At 47.1% G+C, this 23,326-nt stretch overlaps 1 protein-coding gene across 2 annotated transcripts in view; it reads right to left on the reverse strand.

Moving 5' to 3' along the window:
• The window catches only part of SUFU (SUFU negative regulator of hedgehog signaling), a 113,643-nt gene that overhangs the window by 19,559 nt on the left and 70,758 nt on the right, over positions 1–23,326 (reverse strand). Inside the window, exons 4-8 of one of the 2 annotated variants that reach the window (XM_012770020.2) lie at positions 19,599–19,741; positions 18,784–18,869; positions 18,527–18,599; positions 14,801–14,954; positions 12,872–12,983 (exon numbers count right to left, since the gene is read on the reverse strand). In XM_012770020.2, coding sequence (XP_012625474.1) covers positions 12,872–12,983; positions 14,801–14,954; positions 18,527–18,599; positions 18,784–18,869; positions 19,599–19,741 — 568 coding nt within the window. Of the gene's footprint in view, positions 1–12,871; positions 12,984–14,800; positions 14,958–18,526; positions 18,600–18,783; positions 18,870–19,598; positions 19,742–23,326 lie in introns of both variants that reach the window. The other variant, XM_012770009.2, reaches the window with a different exon arrangement.

Consider the following 23,326-nt stretch of genomic DNA (forward strand, 5'->3'; position numbering starts at 1 on the left):
GGACAGCTAGGGCCCCGCGGAGGCAGTGGTTTATAAATGCTCCCAAGGTAATGGGGACCGCTCCCACCAGCTGGTCCTCTCCCTTGTGAGGATCTACCCTCAGATTTGACTGCTCTTTCATAAAGCGGTTCCTTCCTCTGGCTTCCTAAAGCAAACACTGAAACTTCCTTTCCCCCTGGCTTCTCCTTGGCAGACCCTTTCACAGGAGCTGTGAAGGAGACAAATACCATGGCCAAGAGGGTCACGGTATTTCAGGACTGGAAGGAAACTCTAGGGTTGTTTAATCCACCTCTTTCCTTTACAAGAGAGAGCCGGTAATGCGTCCAAGGCCACAGAGCCGGTCTGTGGCAGGCCAGAGTGGGAGCCTCAGACTTCTGACCAACTCTCTTTCCCTTCCGCCAGGGCTGCCACCCCTCTCTTCTGAGGGGTGGGGACTCAGTGGTGACATAGGGGTGCCCCTGGGGCCCAAATAAGAGCAGAACTCAGGAAACAACAGCAGCCCACATTTGTGGAGCCCTGACTCTGCACCAGGCCCTCTGCTAAGAGCACAGGTTCACTCACTGAGTCCTCACAGCAAATGCCACTGTAGGCTCAAAGAGATGAGGTGACAAGCCTAAGGTCTCAGTGTGTATTTAAGTGGAAGAGCCAGGTGTGACTCACAATCACTCCCCTGTGCCATCTCTGGTAACTGGTTCTCATATCCACACGAACCACCCTGCTCCTGAAAGGGGCCAAGGCCTGGCCTGGCAGGCGGGGCCTGCAGGACAATCCCAGCTTCTCTGGTGCAGGCAAAAATGCTGATGAATAGCAATGGGAGGTGGGGTGAGAGCTGGTGGAGAGGAATCAACAGCACACAGGGCTAGAGACGTCTCAAGCCGGAGGAAAAATAAATTGTTGAAAGTCAGCTAAAGTCACCTTGGTAACTGCCACAACACACTCACCCAGAACGAGGACATCAAACCCAACTGCAAACAGCTTTAAAGAAATGGAAAAGAACTTAATCATCTGAAGAATTAATGTGACAAGTGCCCACATTTACACCTCCCACCAACCTTCAATCATTTGAAACGTACTTTAATCTTTTAAAAGAAAAAAATTTGCAAAATGCTAGATCTGCAGTCCTGGAGCTTGGGTATTTCCGGCATGCTGCTTCGATGGAAACGCGGCTGCTCCGCACACACGCAGGAGCCCAGCTTTTTGCTGATTTGTTTTTTCTGGACATCGATGCAGAAGCATGAATTATTTGTGTGGGCTGGGTGAGGTATTAAATCTGCAGCCGACACAGGTTTGCAATGTTTTGCATGGTTGTCAGCTTAATCTTAGTCATAAAAAAATAAGTAGTGTGCTCGGCAGCGTGGCCTAATTTTTCAGCTGGGCTGTTTTCTCCCTGAGTTCCCAGTGGAGGGGAAGACAGGGCTTTGAGGGCTGGATGGGAGAAGGGCTTCTAGGGAGGCAGAGCCTACACCCACAGGGGACTGCCAGAGGCCAAGGCCATGCTGCCATAGACAGTGACTAGCAGCACAAGTTCTGGGTTTGAGTCCTATTTGACCTTGGACATGTGACTTAACTTCTCCCTAAGCTTCAGTATCCTCTTGATTGGGAATAAACAACAATAAGGTCATAAGGATTAAATGAGATGACTCATATGAGGCATCAATAGTGCCTGGGATGTCATAGGTACTCAAAATATATCTGATGGATACATTAATGTGTTGATGTTAGCTGGTGGCCTCTAAAAGTCTGTATGCTCCTCCCACAAGAATGTTGATGGTTTAATAGAAATGTTTGCCTTTACCTTGGGCCTAAAATCCAACTGCCTCTGGCCAAGTCAGTCCCCCTGCTGGGCAAAGGTTTTTTTGCCCTGAGCTTAGAGAGGGGACTTCTGCGATGGGGATGAAAGGGCTCCTGACCACTTGAGTGGACGCTGCGGGCCCTGGTCAACCATTGGTGCTCTGGGAAGGTCCAACTGCAGGACAACAAAAACCCTTGAGGCCTTTGTTCACCCAAGGGAGGTGTTGATAGGGCCGTCTTCCTTTTGCAGAGCACAATCTGCCTTCCTGCTATTTTCAAACTACTGGTCTTCAAGTTGCCCAAAGGTAGTTCAATCCATCTTCCCTCGGCAGCCTTTCAAATCCCTGAGGCTGCTCTTCACATCCCATCAACAGTTTCTTTCCCTAGTATCTGCGGTCCAAACTTTCAACTACATTTTTGACAAGTTCTGAAATCCTCCACCCATTCAAGTCACTCTCCCTTGGACTCATTCTAGCTTGTCAAAAGCCAGAATGTCATGTTCGGAAGTGAACTGTTGTGTGTGGAAATAAATACAGTATGTGTTCTAAACAGTGCAGATCACAGAGGGACTATGATCTCTCTTGTTTGGAATACTTTATTTCTATTAAAACTGTCATCAAATTGTCTATTCTTTGTAACCTCATCATATTACCAACTCATACCATACTCTTTCTGTCAATGAAATCTCCCTCAGGCTTTCATGGGCTGCCTTGGACCTCTTCTTCCCCATCTAGTTTGTACTGTTGATTATTTGGAGCTAAGAGCAGAACTCTGCATTATCTGGCTGGTGTTTCAGGCAGTTCAGCCATTTCTGAAACCTGACTCTGGCATCCATCATATTGGCATTTCTTCCTGACTTCACATCACTGACAAAACTGATAAATTCACCATCGATGTTCTCATCCCAGGCTTTGATTAAACAGAGAACAAGACAGGGCTAGGCAGACAGGCTGATGGACTGACATCATTACCCTTTGGGTATGCTCATTCAACCAGTTATACATCAACCCAACCTTCCCATCACCAAGCCCCTCACTCTCTGGATGCTCTCCGGACATTTCTGTTTTGCCTATAATGATGTCAGAATATTCTCAAAATGTCTTGCTAAACTTCACCTATATAAGGTCTACAGTACTTCCTTTGTCTACCAAGCAGGTAAGCATTTCTAAAAAGACAGTGAGGATGGTCTGGCAAGCCTAACTCTTTCTGATGCTCAGGGCTCACTGTTTCCCTTAGAGTGTTCCCAGCCTACTTGCTGAATAATCTAGTTCAGAATTTTCCAAGAGTGACACCAAGCTCACTAATCTAGAGAGGGCAAGAACTTTTTGCATCCTGAAACTTTTGAGTGCTTTTAGTCTGCCAACACCTCTCTTCCATTCCCTGAAAGATTACTGACACTAGCTTCATGAATCTCAACTGCCAGTTCTCCTTGTGTTCTGGGCACAACACATATGGGCCAGGAGATCTGAAATCAGGGCTTCAATCCTCTTGTCAATGCCAGTATGACCCTTCCTCATCTGATAACCATTCATTTTGAGATGGACTCAAAACAGAACTTAAGTAAATTTTGCTTTCTCTCTGCCACTGATAAACGTTACTCTGTCCAAACAATGGGGCCTAGGTTTTCTTCTTCTTGCTCCAAAGAGAAGTACAAAAATAAAGTTCTTTTTGCTGGTCATAGCACTTTTTTGCAAGACTCAGTTCTCAGTTTTAGCTCTTCTTGACTCTGTTCTCTAAAGTCTGTGCTGGTTGGTATAACATACTTTTCCAGCAGTTGTTCAAATTCTTCCAAAAATTTGAGCTGTAGGAAGGATTTTCTATGTACCTATACTGATACTTCGAGGTATTATATCTCCTGCCAGTCCTAAGTTAAATTCTTTTTTTTTTTTTTTTTTTGAGACAGAGTCTCGCTTTGTTGCACAGGCTAGAGTAAGTGCCATGGCGTCAGCCTAGCTCACAGCAACCTCAAACTCCTGGGCTCAAGCAATCCTGCTGTCTCAGCCTCCCGAGTAGCTGGGACTACAGGCATGCTCCACCATGCCCAGCTAATTTTTTCTATATATATTAGTTGGCCAATTAATTTCTTTCTATTTATAGTAGAGATGGGGTCTCACTCTTGCTCAGGCTGGTTTTGAACTCTTGACCTTGAGCAATCTGCCCGCCTCACCTCCCAGAGTGCTAGGATTATAGGCGTGAGCCACCACGCCCAGCCTAAGTTAAATTCTTTATATACTTTATATATTTTGCTTCCTTTTATTTTTATAACAACCCTATAAATAGGCATTATTTATCCCATTTTATAGATGATAACATTGAAACTCAGAGATTTACATAACTAGCCCAAGGTCACACCATGAGTAAATAAAGAGCTCAGACAAAACCCCAGGTTTCCTTGGTATTGGCTAAAACATAACCATAATATTTCTCCTAAGAAACAGGACTGGTTGTGGTGGCTAATAACTGTAATCCTAGCACTTTGGGAGGCTGAGGTGGGAGGATCGCTTGAGGCCAGGAGTTAAGAGACGAGCCTGGGCAACATAGTGAGACCCCATCTCTACAAAAAACATAAAAAATTAGCTGGATGTGGTGGCACATGGCTGTAGATCCAGCTTCTTGGGAGGCTGAAGCAGGAGGATCACGTGAGCTGGGAGTTCAAGGTTTATGCCACTGCACTCCAGCCTGGGTAACAGAGTCATCTCCAGAAGAAAGAAGAGGCCAGGCGCGGTGGCTCACGCCTGTAATCCTAGTACTCTGGGAGGCCCAGGCGGGCAGATTGCTCGAAGTCAGGAGTTCGAAACCAGCCTGAGCAAGAGTGAGACCCCGTCTCTACTATAAATATAGAAAGAAATTAATTGGCCAACTAATATATATAGAAAAAAATTAGCCGGGCATGGTGGCGCATGCCTGTAGTCCCAGCTACTCGGGAGGCTGACGCAGGAGGATTGCTTGAGCCCAGGAGTTTGAAGTTGCTGTGATCTAGGCTGATGCTACGGCACTCACTCTAGCCTGTGCAACAAAGCGAGACTCTGTCTCAAAAAAAAAAAAAAAAAAAAAGAAAGAAAGAAGAAAATATCCATACCTTTTGAGGGGTCTTTCCTTCTGGGTTTTCAAGGCCATGAAGAAAGATACATCTATCTTTTCTCTGAACTCTTAAAAGAATTGCCTTCCTGGGAGACAGGGCAGGGCTTCCCAAAGGGTATTCAATGAAGTTTTAAGAGTAGGCTCCAGAAAAACAGGTGTGGCAAGGGTTGGAGGCAATGTGCTATGTCTCAGAGTGGAAATTCACAAAATGTTGGCATTTTGACCTCTGAGGAGGACTACAGGGGGAAAACAAACTGGTTTCATTTTGTATAAGCTAGCATTTTCCAGCCTTAGCCAGAGAACCCCCTTTTCACTTAATATCCAACAAACTCCCCTAAAAGGCTGTGGGGACCTCCTCTGGGGACCACAGGCCCCGGACTTTCCCTCCTGAACTTTACCTGTCCAAGCTGCTTTCTTCCAGGACTGTCACTCCTACTCCTTCTTCCTCCTTGCTGGTCAGGATTGGGGCCAGAACTGAGTCCCCTCATCATCTTCTTTCCCCCTAGGCAGATGCTCTCCAGGGGGCCTATCAGTGATTCTCCCCTGCTCACCTTCAACTCTCAGCCTGAGGCCAGGGAAGCTGACATTCCCCTGGGCTTGCCTTGGTGCCAGTTTTGTGCTTTTTACCTGGAATGCGTCACCTTTTCTTTGCATCCAGCAGGGCAAGCTATAACAGTTCACACAATATCACTTTACTTTTTTTTTTTTACTTTAAAAAAAAAAAAGTTGAAAGAGTTGGATGGTTCCATAAGGCTCATTACTATAGTCAGCAGTCTTCCCAGGACCCCTTTCCTCAGAGACAACAACTATTCCTCTGTTAGCAGATTCTTCTGGTATTTTTCCTTGATATTTTTTAATATACTTTATTACTAGTTCCCAGTATTTCAGACTTTACCTATTGACTCCCCACTATGGAAGTTGAGCTTTTAGCTCTCTTCCATGCTACCTGCCCACCTTCCCATCTTTCCAAGATAACTGCATCATAAATTTGTGCAGATCTGTAGTAAGTACTTACATTGTTATGACTATATCAATGCTGTTACAGTTTAGCCATGTAGTTATACTACGGTTACTTTTCCTTTCTGTCATAATTTTCTGTTTTCCTTGGGTTTAATAACTTGTTGTTCTATCTGTTTATCACCAATTCAATAAGAATTACTATTACCAATGGTCTACAGAACCTCCTCCCAAGACATTCAAATATATCAAATATTTATCAATTTTATCTTCTTAAAGACATTTCTCCAGAGACTCCTTCCAACCTACTCCCATCTGAGTTGGTTGTCTTCCATTCTTGCTGCACAGCTGCCATCTGGGATCACTCTTCCCTCCTTTACCCTGTGATTCTCCTGCCTCCTTCTCATGTTGGATCCCATTTCCTGTACCCCATATGTCTTCCTCATTCATTCTGACGGAGCGTATCCTCTAGCAGATTTCACTTTATTTTTTAGTATGCGTCTCTCAGCCAAGTGGTCTCTGACCTGCCACCCTCACAGGTTTCCAGGCAAACTAAAATACCAACTTTATGCATTGCTATGTAGACTTCCAAGGCCCTTCTTTCTAGCGGTTTTTCTTTTTTTTTTACTTCCCTGTGAATTGGCAGGCACCCTCTCCATTTTTATCCACCTTTACAGGCAATACACAGCGGTAAAGAGTCCAGAGTCAAACAACCTGAGGTTCGAATCTCAACTGACACTTATTCCTAGCAGTTTGACTCTAGATAAGTTATATAACCTAGCTAAGCCTCAGTGTTCTAATTTGCAAAATGGAGACAATAGGAGCCCACAACACAGAGCCTGGCACATGGCAATGTGCAATAAAACTGCCTGCTCAGCCACAAGAACCTGTCCAGCCCAGGATTCTTACTTTATTAGGAGCACCAAGGAGTAGTTTATGGTATGGTTTAGAGGCACACCTCAGGTGATCAGGAATGGGTCTAAATCCTTCATTTAGTCTTTACCACTTGACTATATGACACGTTCTATATTTAGACTTCTCACTGCATAAGGTGATTTTTTACATATCCTAACATACCCTCTGCTTTCAGTGTCAAGATAGATTCCTGATTTCTAGTACTCTACGGTTTACAGTACACACCTTGGTCATCCTACCTACATGTTACAGAATGACAGGGTCTTACCCATGCTTCCCCTCCACCCTGGTCTCTTAAAATGGAAAACTCTTAATTTTTCCAAGTTAGCCTAAAAGGGTATTGGTCACATTCTATCCACGGGTGAGAAGGAGAGGAGCTAAACCACCAAGACTCCTTTTAGTCACAATCTCAGTCCTGTGACAGTCATGACGTCTACATTAGCCACACAACTTGGGGCCTGCTCCTTGGGGACGCCTGGGAACAGGAACCAGGGCATCAGGGTTGGCAAGTGTTCAGAAGTGAAGTAGATTTGGCTTGCTGAGCCCAGCCCAACCTCTGGCTTCTGCCTCTCGGCTGGGAGATTATTCCTTTTGCTTTCTGATTGCTGATGAAAGCTTTGAACTTTCCAGAAAGAGAACCACCTGCAGGTCTCCCTTCATGGCGGGACTGAGAAAGGGTAGGGGTGTGGGGTAGAGGGTGAGGGGGACCAGCTCACCTACAAAGTTACTGTTAAGCACAAGGCTGTATCACCTGATCATTCTGACAAATTGTCTGACAGGGATGATACCAGGAGTAAAAGGCCACAAAAGGTTATTGGTAAATACCAACAACCAAATGATAAAATACATTATTTTCATTGTGAACATCTCTAAAATGGAATGTGATGATGGAATGGTGGGAAAGAGTGTGGCTGAAGAAGACAGGGTGAGCATAACCTGAGTGAAGGGTAGGGGGTTGTCTGGTCAACTTTTTTTTCATTTTAAATTTTACAGGGCAGCACCCTCCCCGAGAAAACAGAATGGTTTGGAGAACAGAATGGTTCCCACCTAGCTATTAACTTCTCTGGCCACAAGGGACCTCCATCCCCAGCCTTGCCCTCTGGCTTGGGTGGGGGGCTTTCCCTGCTTTCCCGAATGAGCATGCTCGGGCCAAAGCCCTGGCTTTCCTTTTTCTGAGACACTGAATCATTTCCTTTCTTCAGCTCTTACCTTTGAACCTTCCTTTTCCCTTCCTTGGAAAAATGACTCACTGCTGAAGTGTGGGGTGACACTGAGGATCAAGGATGGGCGATAAAAATACTCCTGGTTGTGCAACTTGAGGAAGGGGGATGCGGTGTTTGGACTGAGAATTCAAAGCGTCAGTCAGGAACTCTGAAGTTGGGGCTTCATCTCTTTGGGGAAGTGGAGCAAAGAATGAAGTTAAAACAGAAATTTACCCTCGACAGATATGCTGTGGAGCCTCTTGTTCTGCCCTTTGAAATGTGTATTTCTGAGAAAGGCACTTAGCATGACAACATGGATCACAGTAAGGTAGGCAAAAAGGAAGAGGAGAGCAGAGAGACCTGGGCTGTTCCTCCCATAAGCCCTGCAGAGCCTGGCTGGGGCCCTAAGAGCAAGGCTGTTTCTTTTTGGGTTTTTCTTTCCAGTGCAAACAACTGTACTTCCCCAGCGTGGGAGTGGTGAGGGAAGCCAGCATGACAGAGCAGGCTCCAGGCTGGCCCCAGCACTGATACGAGAGACCCTTAGAGTGGGTTACCCAACACTGCCCTGCATGTGAGAGGCACCAGCAACAGCCCAGCTGTTTCCCCAGATGGAAACTCACCTTCCTTCACCCCAATTCACTGGTAGGTTGGATGCAAACGAGATATTTTCTTCTTCTAATTAATCTTCATGGACCTCATAGGCTGAGCAAAACAAAACATAATTTTCTAAAAGATGACTCCCTGGCCAGGTTACAAGCTATTCAAGATGGGAATTAGAGGCAGCGAAGTCACCCCATCTAAAAGGCCAAACAGATGGGAGCAGAGGCACTCATAAAAGTAGAGAAAGAAAAAAATATGTGTGTACACGTGTGTGGGTGTGTGTGTGTTGGGGAGGTGTTGCAGATGAGAATGTCACAACAGGAGAACTCATGCTACAAAACCTTAATTCGCCAGGAAATTGAGGCCAAAAAAAAACAGGTCTTAAAAGCTGCTGGTGCGATTCCAGAAGACAAAGAAACTTGGCTCAGCAATGATGGTGAGTTTGCTTTTTAGAGGTGCCTCAACTACCAAGTGCTTCTCTCAGTCAGGAATCTTCCCCCTCCAATACACATGTACATACACACATATCAGTGCTGCCCTTCTCTGGGAGGATGCACAACCCAGGGAGCTCCAAAAGTTCCCACAACCTCCGTTGGTGGGTCACTGGCTGAGGGAGGAGGAGGTACTGGTATACTGATGCAGGGTCCCAGCGTCTGAGCAAGAGGTTATGGAAATGCTAACCTCCCCACCCAATGCACCTGATCACACCCCACTCCAAGCCACTGTGGGGAGGCTGGGGAGCTAAGGCCAGTACTCCATAGAACAGTCCACATCTGACCAAGTGACCCAGACAGAGAGCATGCCCAGGGACTTCCCCCCCTAGATTGCTGACAGATGCTGGCAGGCAAGGTCTTGAAGCCAGGCTGTCCTCAAGTGGCACAAAGGAGCTGCTTCCCATGCTTCCCAAACTCACCAGAGCAGGCAGTGGGAAGGGAGGCGCCAGCAAGCTGAAGGAGGCTTTTCTCAACCGATCATCTTGGGAAAAGCCAGATACAAATTTCACGGCTGGAATGCAAGGGTTGTGAAATGCTGAAGAAGCCCCAAAGAGGGCCAAGGACTCTCCTTCCGGGAAGGCGGTGGGAGGAGGGCTGGCAACGGAGAGGAACAGGTTACCCAGAGGGGCTTGTCTTTCTGGGAAGCAAGAAATAGGGCCTCAGAAAGAAAGAAATCCCCTAGCCCTGAGGTGGTAGAGGGGCCAGAGATAGGGTTGTTTTTGTTTCTGAACTTGAATAAAACAAGGCCTTGTGTCAAAAAGTAATTCTGGTATAAATGAGCCAATTATGACACAGCTCGTTATTTCTGGCATTTGGAATCATTGAGGCTCATGGCATATCCTCCCTAGAGCTAAATAAGCACAGTAAGCCTCTAACATGAGGCTTTAGCCTTGCCCTCAGTGTCACATGAGAGGTCCCTATTCATGCTACAACTAGTTAAATGAGTTCCACCAGTGAGGGTCATTATCATCCCAGAGACACAGTCTTGTGTGTCCCTTACAGGGTCCCTGAGAATGGAGTAAGGAGGATCACACCCGTTTTAATGGCTGATAGATGGCCCTTAGCTCTCACTCTTTCTAACCTTCGACAAGTTACCTACCAGTCTCCCTGTACATCAGGTTTCTCATTTGTAAAAGGGGATATATAAGATTATTGATTTCATAGAGTAGCTATGAAGATGAATTAAATTAGTGTAGGTACAGAGCACTTGGATCATTACCTGGCACAGAAAAAGTACTGGGTAAGTTTTAGCTACTATTGAGGTGTGAAAAGAGCAAGTATGCAGCTCCCCCAAGTAGGCCAGAACTCAGCTGCTAATGCCCAGGCTTGATCAGCTGTTCTGAGCCTCTGACCTATCTCTGCATCCTCCTTTGACCATATACAGACTCAGGAAGACCCACACATCAGAGCTCCCCCACCCAGAAAGCCTGACACAATCAGACACGCAGACAAAATAAGACCCACGCTGGTTGCTCCCTCACAGGGACAGTAGCAAACACTGGTGCCAGCACATTTTGGGTCGGCTCTCAGTTGCAATCCATGTGGTACATCTGAAACAGGGTCAGGTCCCAGGGTGGGCAGCACAGATACTACAATCGTGCTTGCTAATCTGAACTGGGTCCATCACCATCGATCTTGAGATAACAGGAAGCTAGAGTCTGAGAGACTTGAGGGGTGTGTTGGAGAATGTTCTTGGCAAAGGAGGAAGAATCATTTTCAACCAATTGCTAACAAACTGGTAACCAGCACTGAGAACCTCAGAGGAAATGTCCTGATTCCCTCAGACTGCAGATTCTGGCACTTTGGAGAGCTGACTGGGCACTTAACTGCAGGGAACAGGAGGTGACCCCAGAGGGCTGGCACCTCTGATCTATTGCCACCCATCTGTCTGTATCCCAGCCAACTCAGGCTAAAGGGTAGAGGATGCAGCCTCTCTGTCTTGTGCCTACAGATAGGCCTCAGACCAGAACCAAATGTCCCACTGTCCGGTCAGAGTGTGGGTAAGTCTGGGCGTATGCATGTATCTGGGAACCCAGAGCCTCATGTCCCTTGCTATGTCCAGGGGTACAGCAGCTGGAAGTACAACCAAGCCAGGGAGTGAGATCTCAGGCCTGTCCCAGACATACAATAGGGGCAAATGTGACATATCTCTGCAGGAACCCTTGCCATTCTGCCCAGAAATCCTGGCCTTCCAGAGGTGGGAGGACCATCTGGGCTGAGACTGTATCCAAGTTACAGGCAATGTGATAGAGACTTTAAGCCTACAAGTACCTCTAGCCTCCCATCAGTGCCAACAAGGTCCAGAACAAGAAGCCATGCCAGGGCATGAGAAGGAGTATGGCCTGAGGACAAGGCCCAGACTCCCAGGTAGAGAGCTTCCAGATGCCCCACAACTCAGCAAGGCCATTTGCTGCTGCTAGGGGAAGAGCATGGTGCCTCAACCCACCTACTTCAGGGCAGCTGGCTGGAGAAATCCTTGGGCTGGAGTTGAAAGCTGCTCTGAGGTGGTGGTAGAGGCTTCTCCAGGCTCTTGTCAGAGTTCAACTCTCATGGCTTCTGGATGGCAGGTTCACCAGGTGAGCCAACCAAGGTAGCCCTGTTCCCAGTGTAACTCTCTCTACTCCATGGTCTGCTCCCAGGAGGCAGCCTTAACTTGAACCAGCCAGGCCTCGCATGCACCACCCCCTTTAGCTCCTTTTTGCACTTGTTAAAATTCTAAGGTGGCTTCAAGGTCCCTCTCATTCTTCTTCCTCCAAGATGCCCTCCCTAACTACTCCAGATCTTGCTGACCTGTCTTTTCTATAGGACACTGAATCACTACCATTTCTGGAGACCACAATTAGCAACTAGAGCTAGAATCCAAAGCAGCAGCCATTTCCAACAAATTGCATCTACAGCCAGATGCATGCCATTAAAAGTTAATCGTTTCACTCATGTTCCTCCAAAGGAAGAGCCCGTGCACCCTAGATGGTCCCCTGGGTCCTGAGCTTGCCACACAGCAAGTGTGTAATGAAGACTCATTAGAAGAAGGATGATCACCGTGGTCTTGCAGGATTAGTTGACCTCCCTTTTAACCCAAGGCACAGCAATTTCCTCCCTGGCAGGCAAGGTTTCTTCTCTGGGCTGCCAGCTCTCAGGCACCCCCTGCCAGCAGTTATTCCCTAGAGCTACCCGGGGACTAAGGGCAGAGAGGGGTGCCTAGCTCCAGCCCTCCCACTATTTGTTTCCTATCAGAGGAAGAAAGGTTAGCAGGAAGCAGATCTGACCTCTAGAGTGGCTACAGTCTCTCTCCCAAGGGCTACAAGGCCCCTGGAAAGCAGCAGAGGCCTGCAGAAAACTTCCCTTTCCTTCCCTGGGCCCCAGGGAAGGGAGGCAGGAAGAAGGGCCTCAGCAGCAGGCATCCAGTATGGGGCTGGCCAGACAGGGAGGCCCCCAGGGTTGCAGCTATCAGCCGGAGACCAGGCTCCAGGAAGGAAGGAAGGGCAACTCTGGCTGAGGCCAAGATAAGGAGGGGACTGTGCTCAGCACAATGGGCTCCCACAAGGCTGGGAGGCCCCATCTCAGATTTTGCCCCAACCTGGCCTCCTGTTCACTCAGCCCATGTAAATATTTACTGATGTTTATGTTCACAGTGCACTGGGTCCCCTCTGAGGCTCTTTGCTATGACCCACAGATCTGTGTGCCCCAAATCATGCCTCCCCTTAAGTCCACACACCCTGGGTCTATCCAGCAAGGGATAAGGGCTTTGTTTTCTCTCATGCAATCCACAGGGACAGGAGGTTCAGGACAAAACTGTCCTCTTGTCCCAACCCTGGAATACTAGGAACTTACGGGGCCCGGTCATGGGTGAGGCCATTCTGCCGCTGAGGGTTGATTGGTGGAAGGACAGGTTTGCTGTTGATCTCGAGTCCTCTCCTCAGGGTCTCCCGGATCTGCTCTGTGTCTGCAATGACACCACTAAGTTGCCCAATGGCCCTTTGGGCTCCCGGCAACCCCCACCCTGCCCTTGATATCTGGCTCAGCAGACATGCTGGGGAAAAGCCCATTCTAGACATCCAGACATGAAAGCTGAGTGCAGACTGTGAGGAGCACCGTGCTCTCAAGGACCTTTGGGTCTGAAGAGCACCATTCTTGCAGAAGACCACTCTGGCCTCTGGACATCAGAAGAGCATGCTTCACTGTTCTTTTCCTTCCTGTGTCACAGGCCTGAGGTTTGCCTTTAACATAGCTTCAGACAGTGACTGACTGACAAGGCCCTTGCCACTGCCCCAGACCACCAGGCACCCTTCCCACCAAAATGGATGTGAGTAAGGGCTGCAAGCGCCCTACCACAAATGGGCAGGTGCCTCATACACACCTTTCTGAATTCTATGTGGTCAACTATTGCCTGGCCCTGCCACCCCTTCCCCTTGGGCTTGGGTCAGTGGGATGCTGAGATTATCTTCCCACCTTGGCCTATCCCAGGGAACTCTGCCTCTCCATAGAGATACCAAGAGCCAGGAGGTGAAAGAGGAGCCCTTGATGGGATTATTTCTTTGCAAGGTGCTTTGCTGGTCTTTGGGGTAAAGCTTGCTAGTCTGGTCCCCTATATTGAGATTTTGATCTAAGATTTACCTCTGCAAACTGTAAACACATACAAAAAAGCAAATTAACATTAGTTGCTCAAAGAGTAGCCTTAGAGTGGGGAGGATATGATTACAAACTTTTCTGCTTGACTTGTTTAGTGCCATGGATTACTTTTGTAATTTTTAAAATATAGCTAACAATGATTGAAATTTTGGACAAGACTATGACTCTCTCCTTAAATCACCTCTTTTGTCAAAAGCAACCAAATGACTCTAATAACTACATACCTTCTCTCTCAACCTCTGATAGGCTTGGCACACCATTAAAACAAGCAGGAAGGAAAGAAAGGGCTCAAATATTTGCACTAGGGGTTTAAGTTGTCCTTTTCAGAAAGAAAAGACCTTTTATAAGTTTTATCTCACATGTAGGTATTTTATACAGGGCTGTAGGCATCTTATTCTTCAAAAAGCAAAGATAGAAGAATAGAGAAAGGAAGTAAACAAAGAAGCTGTAAACACATGTATATGTAAGTGGCTGCTTTTCCTTTGGAGTTAGCTAGGGACGCCCTTTGCTAAAAACCACAACTGTTTCTATATCCAAGACCAGCCTGGGCAGCTTCCAACAGGACACCCACGGCCTCTTTTCCCCAAGCCCCACCAGGAGCACAGTGGGTATAGGGGCCCTGACCACAGCCCCTTACCCTGTATCTGCAGGACAGGGAGCAGGGACTGTTTGCAAGCTGGCTTCACACTCAGGCCTCTCTTATTGAATGCCTGGGAGGGCCTGAGGCCAGAGTGATCCTTGGATTTGGCATGGCTTTCAGGCCAGAGCTGGGCCCTGTGTCAATTACGTGGGTGGCCGACACTTGTTCTCTTGCACTTGGGTGGACTGTGGACTTTTCCTGTAACTGTTCTATGGCTTCCACTCACCTTCATGACCTTAGATTGCAACGGGCAAATCTAAAACACAATAGTCCCTGCTGGTGGTGCATTTGAAATACACACAGGAAACACAGCCAGAAATGGGCCAATAAAGCTCCCTTAATTCCACCCTGCTGGAAGACTTCACTTGCTGTTTAAATCAGGCCAGGAAATAAACTATTGAATGGGCTGTTTTTGTTAGAGATCCATCTTAGAGAACCTGAAAACCAGGCCTGGGGAAAAGGAAGGAGGAAAGCTGGGCGATGGCTCCCACCTTTGCCAGAGAGCCGCCGGGGCTGTGTGCCGATGCAGATGCTCCGGCTGTCCTCGTCATCCTCAGGGGGTCGGCTCAGGTCATCCCAGGCACACTTGGCACTAACACCGCTCAGGTTGGAGCCGTCTGTCTCGATGCCTTTGTCAACTCTCTCCTGCTTGAAAAGAACCAAAGAGCCAGAGTTCCTTCAGAGAACTGGTAGCCCAAGGTCACTATCACCCTCCCAGCCACCACCCGTACAGTATTTACTAAGCCCTTGTAGGTGCTAAACATGGGACAGCTGCTGGAAGAGCAGGGTGTCTGACCTTGTTCTGCCCTGGTTACCAATGTATGAAGGTCTCTGCCAGCCCCTAATCCAGGGGAACCAAGGATTAGGGGAAGCCAGGAGGAATGAAAATCCCAAGGGAAGCTTCTCTACTATCGACCTTCTGGTACAATAGCCTTCACACTTATTTCAGAGCCCTACCTCTGCCCACTCCACGCTGGCCCATGAAACTGATGTGGCCAAAATAGGACCCACTTCCCTGAGGAAAGGCGAGATCCTTCCTCTCCTTCTGGTCCTCCAGGAAGAACTCCCCATCACTGCTACAGAAGACACTGGAAGCTTGCCACAGGCGGGAGAGGCCACACCTGCAGTTTCCCCTTCTAACAGCTAGAGGGTGTGGTCACACAGGGAAGCACCACTGGACAGCAGAAAGGCTAGACTTCCCCTAGCTCACTTGTTTGGCAAAGGATTCTGGATAGAATTTATTTTCCATTTCTTAGACTGAAATGGGGGCCTGGAGGATAGTGACCATCTGCAGACCTCCTGGCAGCCCTGCCTTTGTACTGCCCTTGGTATTGCTGGGTCCAAACACTCTTCAAATGGCCTCAAGGAAGAGATATACTCAAAACATCCCTGGCTTTTCTGGTTAAACATAGTTCTGTGATGCTGAAGTTTGGATTAAAGATCACTAGGAAAGCTCTAGCAACCTTGGCCAAAAACAACCAGGTGAGCCAAATAAAGCTCCTTCTGACTGAACACCTCAACAAGTCTGCACTCCCCTGCTCACCTGCCCCTCTTCCCATGGCTCCATAGGGACCACACTGGCCTGCGGTCAGCTAGGGAGCCTATCTGGGGGAAAGTACAGGTATTATCCTTATTTCTTGGGACCAGTCAGCAAGTGGCCCTGTTCTAGATGCCTCCCTCTACTCTCTCCTCTTTTTCAGGGCTCTTATCACCCTAGGTAAAGCTGGAGATTCTGAGTAGGGAGGCAGCTCTGCATGCTCTGGGCAGGGAACGTGCGGAGCCCTGGTTTGCTCAGGGGAGAGCCTGAGCTTTTCCCTCTCCACTGGCTGCCCTGAGGCCCCTCACTTAGGCAAAGATCTGAGTGAGGACAGACACCTTTTGGTTCAACTGGTCCAGCCTACTTACTTAACAAGTAAAAAAGAAAGAGTTAAGACCCAGAGAAGTTAAGGGACTTGTTTAGGCACACACCTGGTTAGTGGTAGAGCTTGGATCACAGCAACACTAGCTAGCAGACACCGGAAAGATACAAGTGGACACAGAGGAGTTCATACTTGGTGCTACCAGGAAGAAAGCTGTACTTTCTCCCCACAGGCTCCTTGCTTGCTTTTTTTTTTTTTTTTTTTGAGACAGAGTCTCGCTTGTTGCCCAGGCTAGAGTGAGTGCCGTGGCGTCAGCCTAGCTCACAGCAACCTCAAACTCCTGGGCTCAAGCAATCCTGCTGCCTCAGCCTCCCGAGTAGCTGGGACTACAGGCATGCGCCACCATGCCTGGCTGATTTTTTCTATATATATTAGTTGGCCAATTAATTTCTTTCTATTTATAGTAGAGACGGGGTCTCGCTCTTGCTCAGGCTGGTTTCGAACTCCTGACCTCGAGCAATCTGCCCGCCTCAGCCTCCTCCTTGCTTGCTTTTAAAGACCACTGGGTGTTCTAGGTCCTGCTGGCTGGTCTCAGGGGAGCCTGAAGACTAGGAAGGGAACTGTTCTTAGCATGCAGACAAAGGACAGTGTGCTTACCCCACTAGTTCAAGGGATCAGGTTCTTTCTTAGTACTTGGCACTTATGACAGGGCCAAACAACAGCCCACAGTGCCCCATGCTGGATCCCAGTGTGGCTGCAGAACAAGGGCTTAGGGAAACATAGCCTTCCTGGTTCCTGGTTCTTGCATAAGCAGAAGCTATAAGGAAACCAAGTTTAAAGTAGAGATAACAGAGGATCCTGGCAGCAATTTGAAAATTTCATGGTTAAAGGCATTAGGAAAACAGAGGAGCATCATCTGTGAATGAAGAGGATTTATGCCCAAGAATCTGCAGGTCTGCAGTAAAGGACCAGGGACTGCTGGCTACCTGTCCACCTGCCACCTTTCCCTTGCTGTAGCACATGGAACTCCTGAAAGCTGCCTGTGGCCTACCAGATCTTTATAGAAGCATTAGAGGTTCAGAGGCAGCAATGATCTGCAGTTGGTAGGGGGAGTAGAAGGAGCCAGATACATGGCAGACACAGTATTAGCTGTCTGCTTTTCCTGTTTCATGAGCAACCCGTAAGAGAGGCAGTTATTCTCTTGTGACTTTCAAAATTCACCTGTATGCCAAAGGAGTGCTTCTAAAACAGCAAAAATGACACTGAAACTCTTCCAGGTGGGCCACAGTGAGTGGCAACTGTAGGCCTGTATGTCTAAAGATCCCTTTACACATTAAGGAGTGCCAACCTATCCAGGGCAGGAGTTTGGTATCTGACTGCCCAAGACAGAAAATGTGTCAAAAGTAGGGATGGGATTCTGAGATCAATCAGCACTCACCCCTGTAGCTGGGCCATGGGGTCAGTACCACCTAAGCCACTGTCTGTTACAGGGTAGTGGTGGCCATGGGGTGGCTCCCTGAATAAAAGCCTGTGTTCTTCTCTCTCTCTCATTTTTTAGAGAGAGTCTCTCTCTGTTTCCCAGGCTAGAATACAGTGCCATCATCATAGCTCACTGCAACCTCGAACTCCTGGGCTCAAGAAATCCTCCCATCTCAGCCTCCCGAGTACCTGGGACTATAGGTATAGGGCACCACATCCTGCTAGCTTTTTCTTATTTATTTTTTTTAGAGACAGGGTTTGCTACGTTACCCAGGCTGGTCTCAAACTCCTGGCCTCAAGTGAGCCTCCCATCTCAGCCTACCAAAGTGCTGGGATTACAGGTATGAGCCTCAGCACCGGTGTTCTTTGAAGAAGGAGGAAGTAGGGAAATGAATACTAGGCAAGTAGGCAATATCCACTACATTTATTTTCTTTCATTGCTGGTGATCTCATTATTTAAGCTAATATGTAATTTAGATACAATAAAATTTGCCCTTTTTATTTATTTATTTATTTTTATTTTTTGAGACAGAGTCTCGCTTTGATGCCTAGGCTAGAGTGAGTGCCATGGCATCAGCCTAGCTCACAGCAACCTCAGACTCCTGGGCTCAAGGGATCCTGCTGCCTCAGCCTCCAGAGTAGCTGGGAAAATTTGCCCTTTTTAAATGTAAAAATATACGTGTCTGAGATTAGCTTTCCTGGGCTAAAAGCTCTGTTCCCTGTGTGCTCTGCAGAATTCAGGGGACAAGTTCCAAATTATGCCATATTTCTACTCACTCACAAATAAAGTTCCTCCGTTTTCCCAGGATGAAAGCCAGTGTTATTTGGAAGAGGCCTAGGCACAGTGTGCTAGAAAGGTTTTCCTCACTCAAGACATACTTGCAGGTGTGGATCGATCTCAAATATGGTCTCTCCCCTCCGCATGTCAGTGATCAGCCAGGGGCCGCCAGCACTGTGGACAAGGAAAGGGGACATGATGGTAACTGAGGGTCTGGAGCTGAAGGGCCAGGCCTGCAGCCTGCCCTGCTTGCTGCCCCAGGCCCAGAATATAGGGGAACAGTTCCTGGTCAGGGGCTGTCAGGGAGTGGGGCGGAGGAGGGACTCCCGCCCGCAGGCCCTGGGCAGTGGGTACTCACACAGGCACCGTGCGCAGCAGCTCCAGGATGCCCTGCCCATTCCACTGCTGGGCTGAGTGTAGCTCCTCAGTGCAGACCCCAACGATCTGAAGACAAGAAGCCACTGTCTGTTAATGGCCATCCCTCCCAGAGGATCAGCCACTTAGGCTTTCTTAGGGTCACCTCAAGTGGGGGGACCCCAGGCAGGACCTGTGCTCAGGGGCTGGTGTGTCCAAACTGGGGTGGTTCCCTTAGGAGGGAGTGTCTGGGCCCATAGACAGGCACTGAGGCCTGCCCCTTGCCCTTGCTGGGATGGGCCAGGTGTCTGTCTGACACAAAGTCTAGCTCCAGGCTGCAGAGGAGAAAAATTAAGGTCGGAGCCAACTCTGGGGGGTCCTTAGGCCGTGTCTCTGGAAGCAGGGGAGGTTCGGGGAACAACTAAACTTTTGCATGGATCTCATCATGACCAAAAGCAGGCACTGGCCAAAGCTGGGGTAGATTCACACTGCTTCTGGGAAAAGGCAAGTCCAGACCAGAGCTGGCTCCTGCTAGGAAGTCCTGTGCCTGCCAATGTCCCAGTCTTTACCAGTTCTCAGCATACCCGTCCCGTTATAGCCATTCCCTCCCACCCAGACAGCTCCTTCCTCCTTCCTCTTTCTCTCATCTCAGCAGGTTAAACCACCTAAATCTACTTGAAAACCCACTGGAGGGAAGAGAAAATGAGATAAGACAAAAAAAACCTCCCACTCCCTTCATTCCTCCTACCTAAGCCCCCCTGTCCTGTCAGAACTTTTCTTACAGGAAAGGCTCAAGCCAACGTCCAACCTGCACCTCACCTGGAGAAAAGTAACTACCCCAAACGGTGTCTGCACAGGCTGCATCTGTGGGTCTTCCGTCAGCAGCATGTGCTGAATTCTTGACTCACTGTTATCCAAAGGGCTGTGCCAAGACACGTGGTCCCCACTGCAGAAGGTGTTCTCTGTGGGAGAGACACAAGGATCCTCAGTGTTTGAGGCCCCAGATCCAGGCCTGGAATCTGACCTGGGACCTCAGAAGCCCAGGCTGGGAAGCTCCCCAGCCTACTGGGATATCCTCTGTGAAGGGGAAGAAGCATTCACCGGATGGAAGCAAAGAGTCTGTGGATATTTGAAAAAACCAAACTGTTCCTGTTTGCCAATTCTGTCAGCCTTCAGTGGAAAAGGACAGACCGCTGGTGTGGATGTGCACTTGGCCTGGGAAGCCCAAAGACTCCTGGCATCTGCTTCACCTCCTCAGCTCCCTGACACACGGTGGGAGGTGGCAGCCATAATTAGATCTGCCAGGAAAGAAGAAAGTGCTTTTCTGTGGGGCCACCTGGCCAGAAGTCCACAGGGAGGCTGGAGGGCAGTAAAAGCCCTTCCCCTTGGAAAGACAGACCAGGATTTCTGTGTGGCTGAAACAGTGCTCAGAAGGGAACACCCAACATTAGAGGGCCTTTGAGATCTGTCACCAGCTTCCCACAAGTAGGCAGAGTCAGGGATTTCTGAGGAGCGCATGGCTTCCGGTAAATGGAGGTCTCGATAGTGCCTCATACCCCTCAGCAGAGATGTACAGACTCTGCCAAGGGACAGTGTTTCCATGAGGAAAGAGCTACCTCTTAGCCGTACAACTATACTTCACACAGGCCCATTACCTTAAAAATGTTTCTGTTTAAGGCCACTGTTGTTTAAAAATTTTTTCTTTAAGGTCCACGGGGCATGAAGTCTCCCACTACCCCTGACTCTTTGTCTTGGGTGTCCACGGTACTCTGCACTTACCAGCCCATGTGCACCTATAGGTTCCCTTACATCTTTTTCTTTTGACATAGATGGAAGCACATTATTTTGCAGATTTCACTTAATTATATATTTTAGAGCTCACTTACTATCAGCACATAGAGAGCTACTTCGTTCTTTAAGTGGCTTTGTTGGAGTCATCATGGTCTATCATGTATGATCTGGGAATCTAAACAGTTGAGGTCCCTTTACTTTTTATTAATATTTAAGGTAAGGCAGAACACACGCATATACACACATGTGAACACACACACACAACATAACCTGAAGGCTCCTGGGAGGCTTCACAGCCTACTGGGGTATCCTTTGTGAAGGGGAAGAAAGCTTCTACTGATGTTTTGGTCTGAATGTCAACTCCCTCCTGTTTTAGGTGAACCTACACAGCCATCTTTTCTATCCAAGGGACAACAGAGGAGAGGAGAAGGCACGGCTCTAGGCAGAACCAACTAGAAACCCTTAAATTTCCAAATTCCCACTGGGCCCACTCTTTCCAGATTCTCTCTCCATTACAGAAGTGTGTATCTACAAGCAGCTTGCAAGCTCCATAAATAAGAAACAATGCTACAAGTAAAAGGACTGGAGTAGTAATTGACCTCCTCCCAACACACATACACACAAACGCATAACCAAGGTTCAAGTCCAGATTCCTTCACTAGTAAATTCTACCAAACATTTAAAGAAGAATTCATTCTAATTCTTCACAAATTCTTTCAAAAATAAAATACTTTCCAATTCATTCTGTGAAGCCAATATTACTCTGATATCAAAACTAGACAAAGGCATCGTAAGGAAAAAAACACCATAGACCATTATCCTTTATGCATATAGAAAAAAAATCCTCAACATAGCCGGGCGTGGTGGCTCACGCCTGTAATCCTAGCACTTTGGGAGGCCGAGGCGGGCGGATTGCTCAAGGTCAGGAGTTCAAAACCAGCCTGAGCGAGACCCCGTCTCTACCAAAAATAGAAATAAATTAATTGACCAACTAAAAATATATATACAAAAAATTAGCCGGGCATGGTGGCGCATGCCTGTAGTCCCAGCTACTCGGGAGGCTGAGGCAGTAGGATCGCTGAGCCCCGGAGATTGAGGTTGCTGTGAGCTAGGCTGACGCCACGGCACTCACTCTAGCCTGGGCAACAAAGTGAGACTCTGTCTCAAAAAAAACAAAAAAAACAAAAAAAAAAATCCTCAACAGAATACCAGCACATTGATTCCAGTAATATATAAAAAGGGTTATACACAATGACAAAGTGAGATCTATCCTAGAAATGCAAGGTTGGTTAAACACAAGAAAATCAATATAATATATCAATAGAATAAAGGTTAAAAAAATACCATATGATCACCTCAAAAGACACAGAAAAAGCATTGGATTTGACAAAATCCAATACTTTTTCATTATAAAAACACTCAAACTAAAAATAGATGAGGCCGGGCGCTGTGGCTCACGCCTGTAATCCTAGCTCTTGGGAGGCCGAGGCGGGCGGATTGCTCAAGGTCAGGAGTTCAAAACCAGCCTGAGCAAGAGCGAGACCCCGTCTCTACTATAAACAGAAAGAAATTAATTGGCCAACTGATATATATATAAAAAAAAAAAATTAAAAATAGATGGAACTTCCTCAACCTGATAAAGGGCATCTACAAAAAAACCCAGAGCTAACTTCATACTTGATGGAAAATGACTGAATTAGTTCCCTTTAAGACTAGGAACAAGACAGAGATGCCCCCTCTTGCAACTTCTATTCAACATTGCATTAAAGGTTCTAGGCAGGACAATTAGGTAAGCAAAAGAAATAAAAGACATCTAGGCTGGAAATGAAGAAGTAAAACTGCCTCTATTCGCAGACAATATGATCTTGTATCTAGAAAACCTTAAGGAATCCACTAAAAAATCTACTAGAACTAAAAAGCAAGTTCAGCAAAGTTGCAGGATATAAGAACAATATGCAAAAATCACTTATATTTCAATATGCTATCAAGGTAGCACCTAAGTGGACACATAGGTGCTACAGTAATAGGGTATTGGGCAGGTGGGAGGGGGGAGGGGGGCGGGTATATACATACATAGTGAGTGAGATGTGCACCATCTGGGGGATGGTCATGATGGAGACTCAGACTTTTGGGGGGAGGGGGGGAAATGGGCATTTATTGAAACCTTAAAATCTGTACCCCCATAATATGCCAAAATAAAAAAAATAATTAAAAAAAAATATGCTATCAAGGAACAATTCAAAAATGAAATAAAAAAAATAATTCCTTCACGATAGCATCAAAAAGAATACTTAGAAAACTACAAAACATTGTTGAAAGAAACTAGAGAAGAGGGGGTGGCTGTTTAGGCATTCAGCCTCCAGCCTCTCTATCCAGAAAAAATAAAAAATAAAAAAAAGAAACTAGAGAAGATATACATAAATGGAAAAACATCCAATATTCATGGATCAGAAGACTTAAATGTTATTAAGATGGCAGAATTCCCCTAAATTGATCTATAGATTGACTGTAACCCCTATCGCAATGCCAGATGCCTTTTTTGCAGAAATTCACAAACTGACTCTAAAATTCTTATGAAAATGCAAGAGACCCAGAAGAGCCAAAACAATCTTGAAAACGAAGAGCAGAGTTGAAGGGTTTAACCTTCCCAATTTCAAAACTTGCTACAATGCTACAGTAATCAAGACATTTGATCAATGTAACACAATTAAGAGTCCAGAAATAAATTCTCACTTTTATAGACATTAATTTTCGAC

This window comes from Microcebus murinus, chromosome 14 (assembly GCF_040939455.1).
Source record: "Microcebus murinus isolate Inina chromosome 14, M.murinus_Inina_mat1.0, whole genome shotgun sequence".
NCBI classification, from domain to species: domain Eukaryota; kingdom Metazoa; phylum Chordata; class Mammalia; order Primates; family Cheirogaleidae; genus Microcebus; species Microcebus murinus.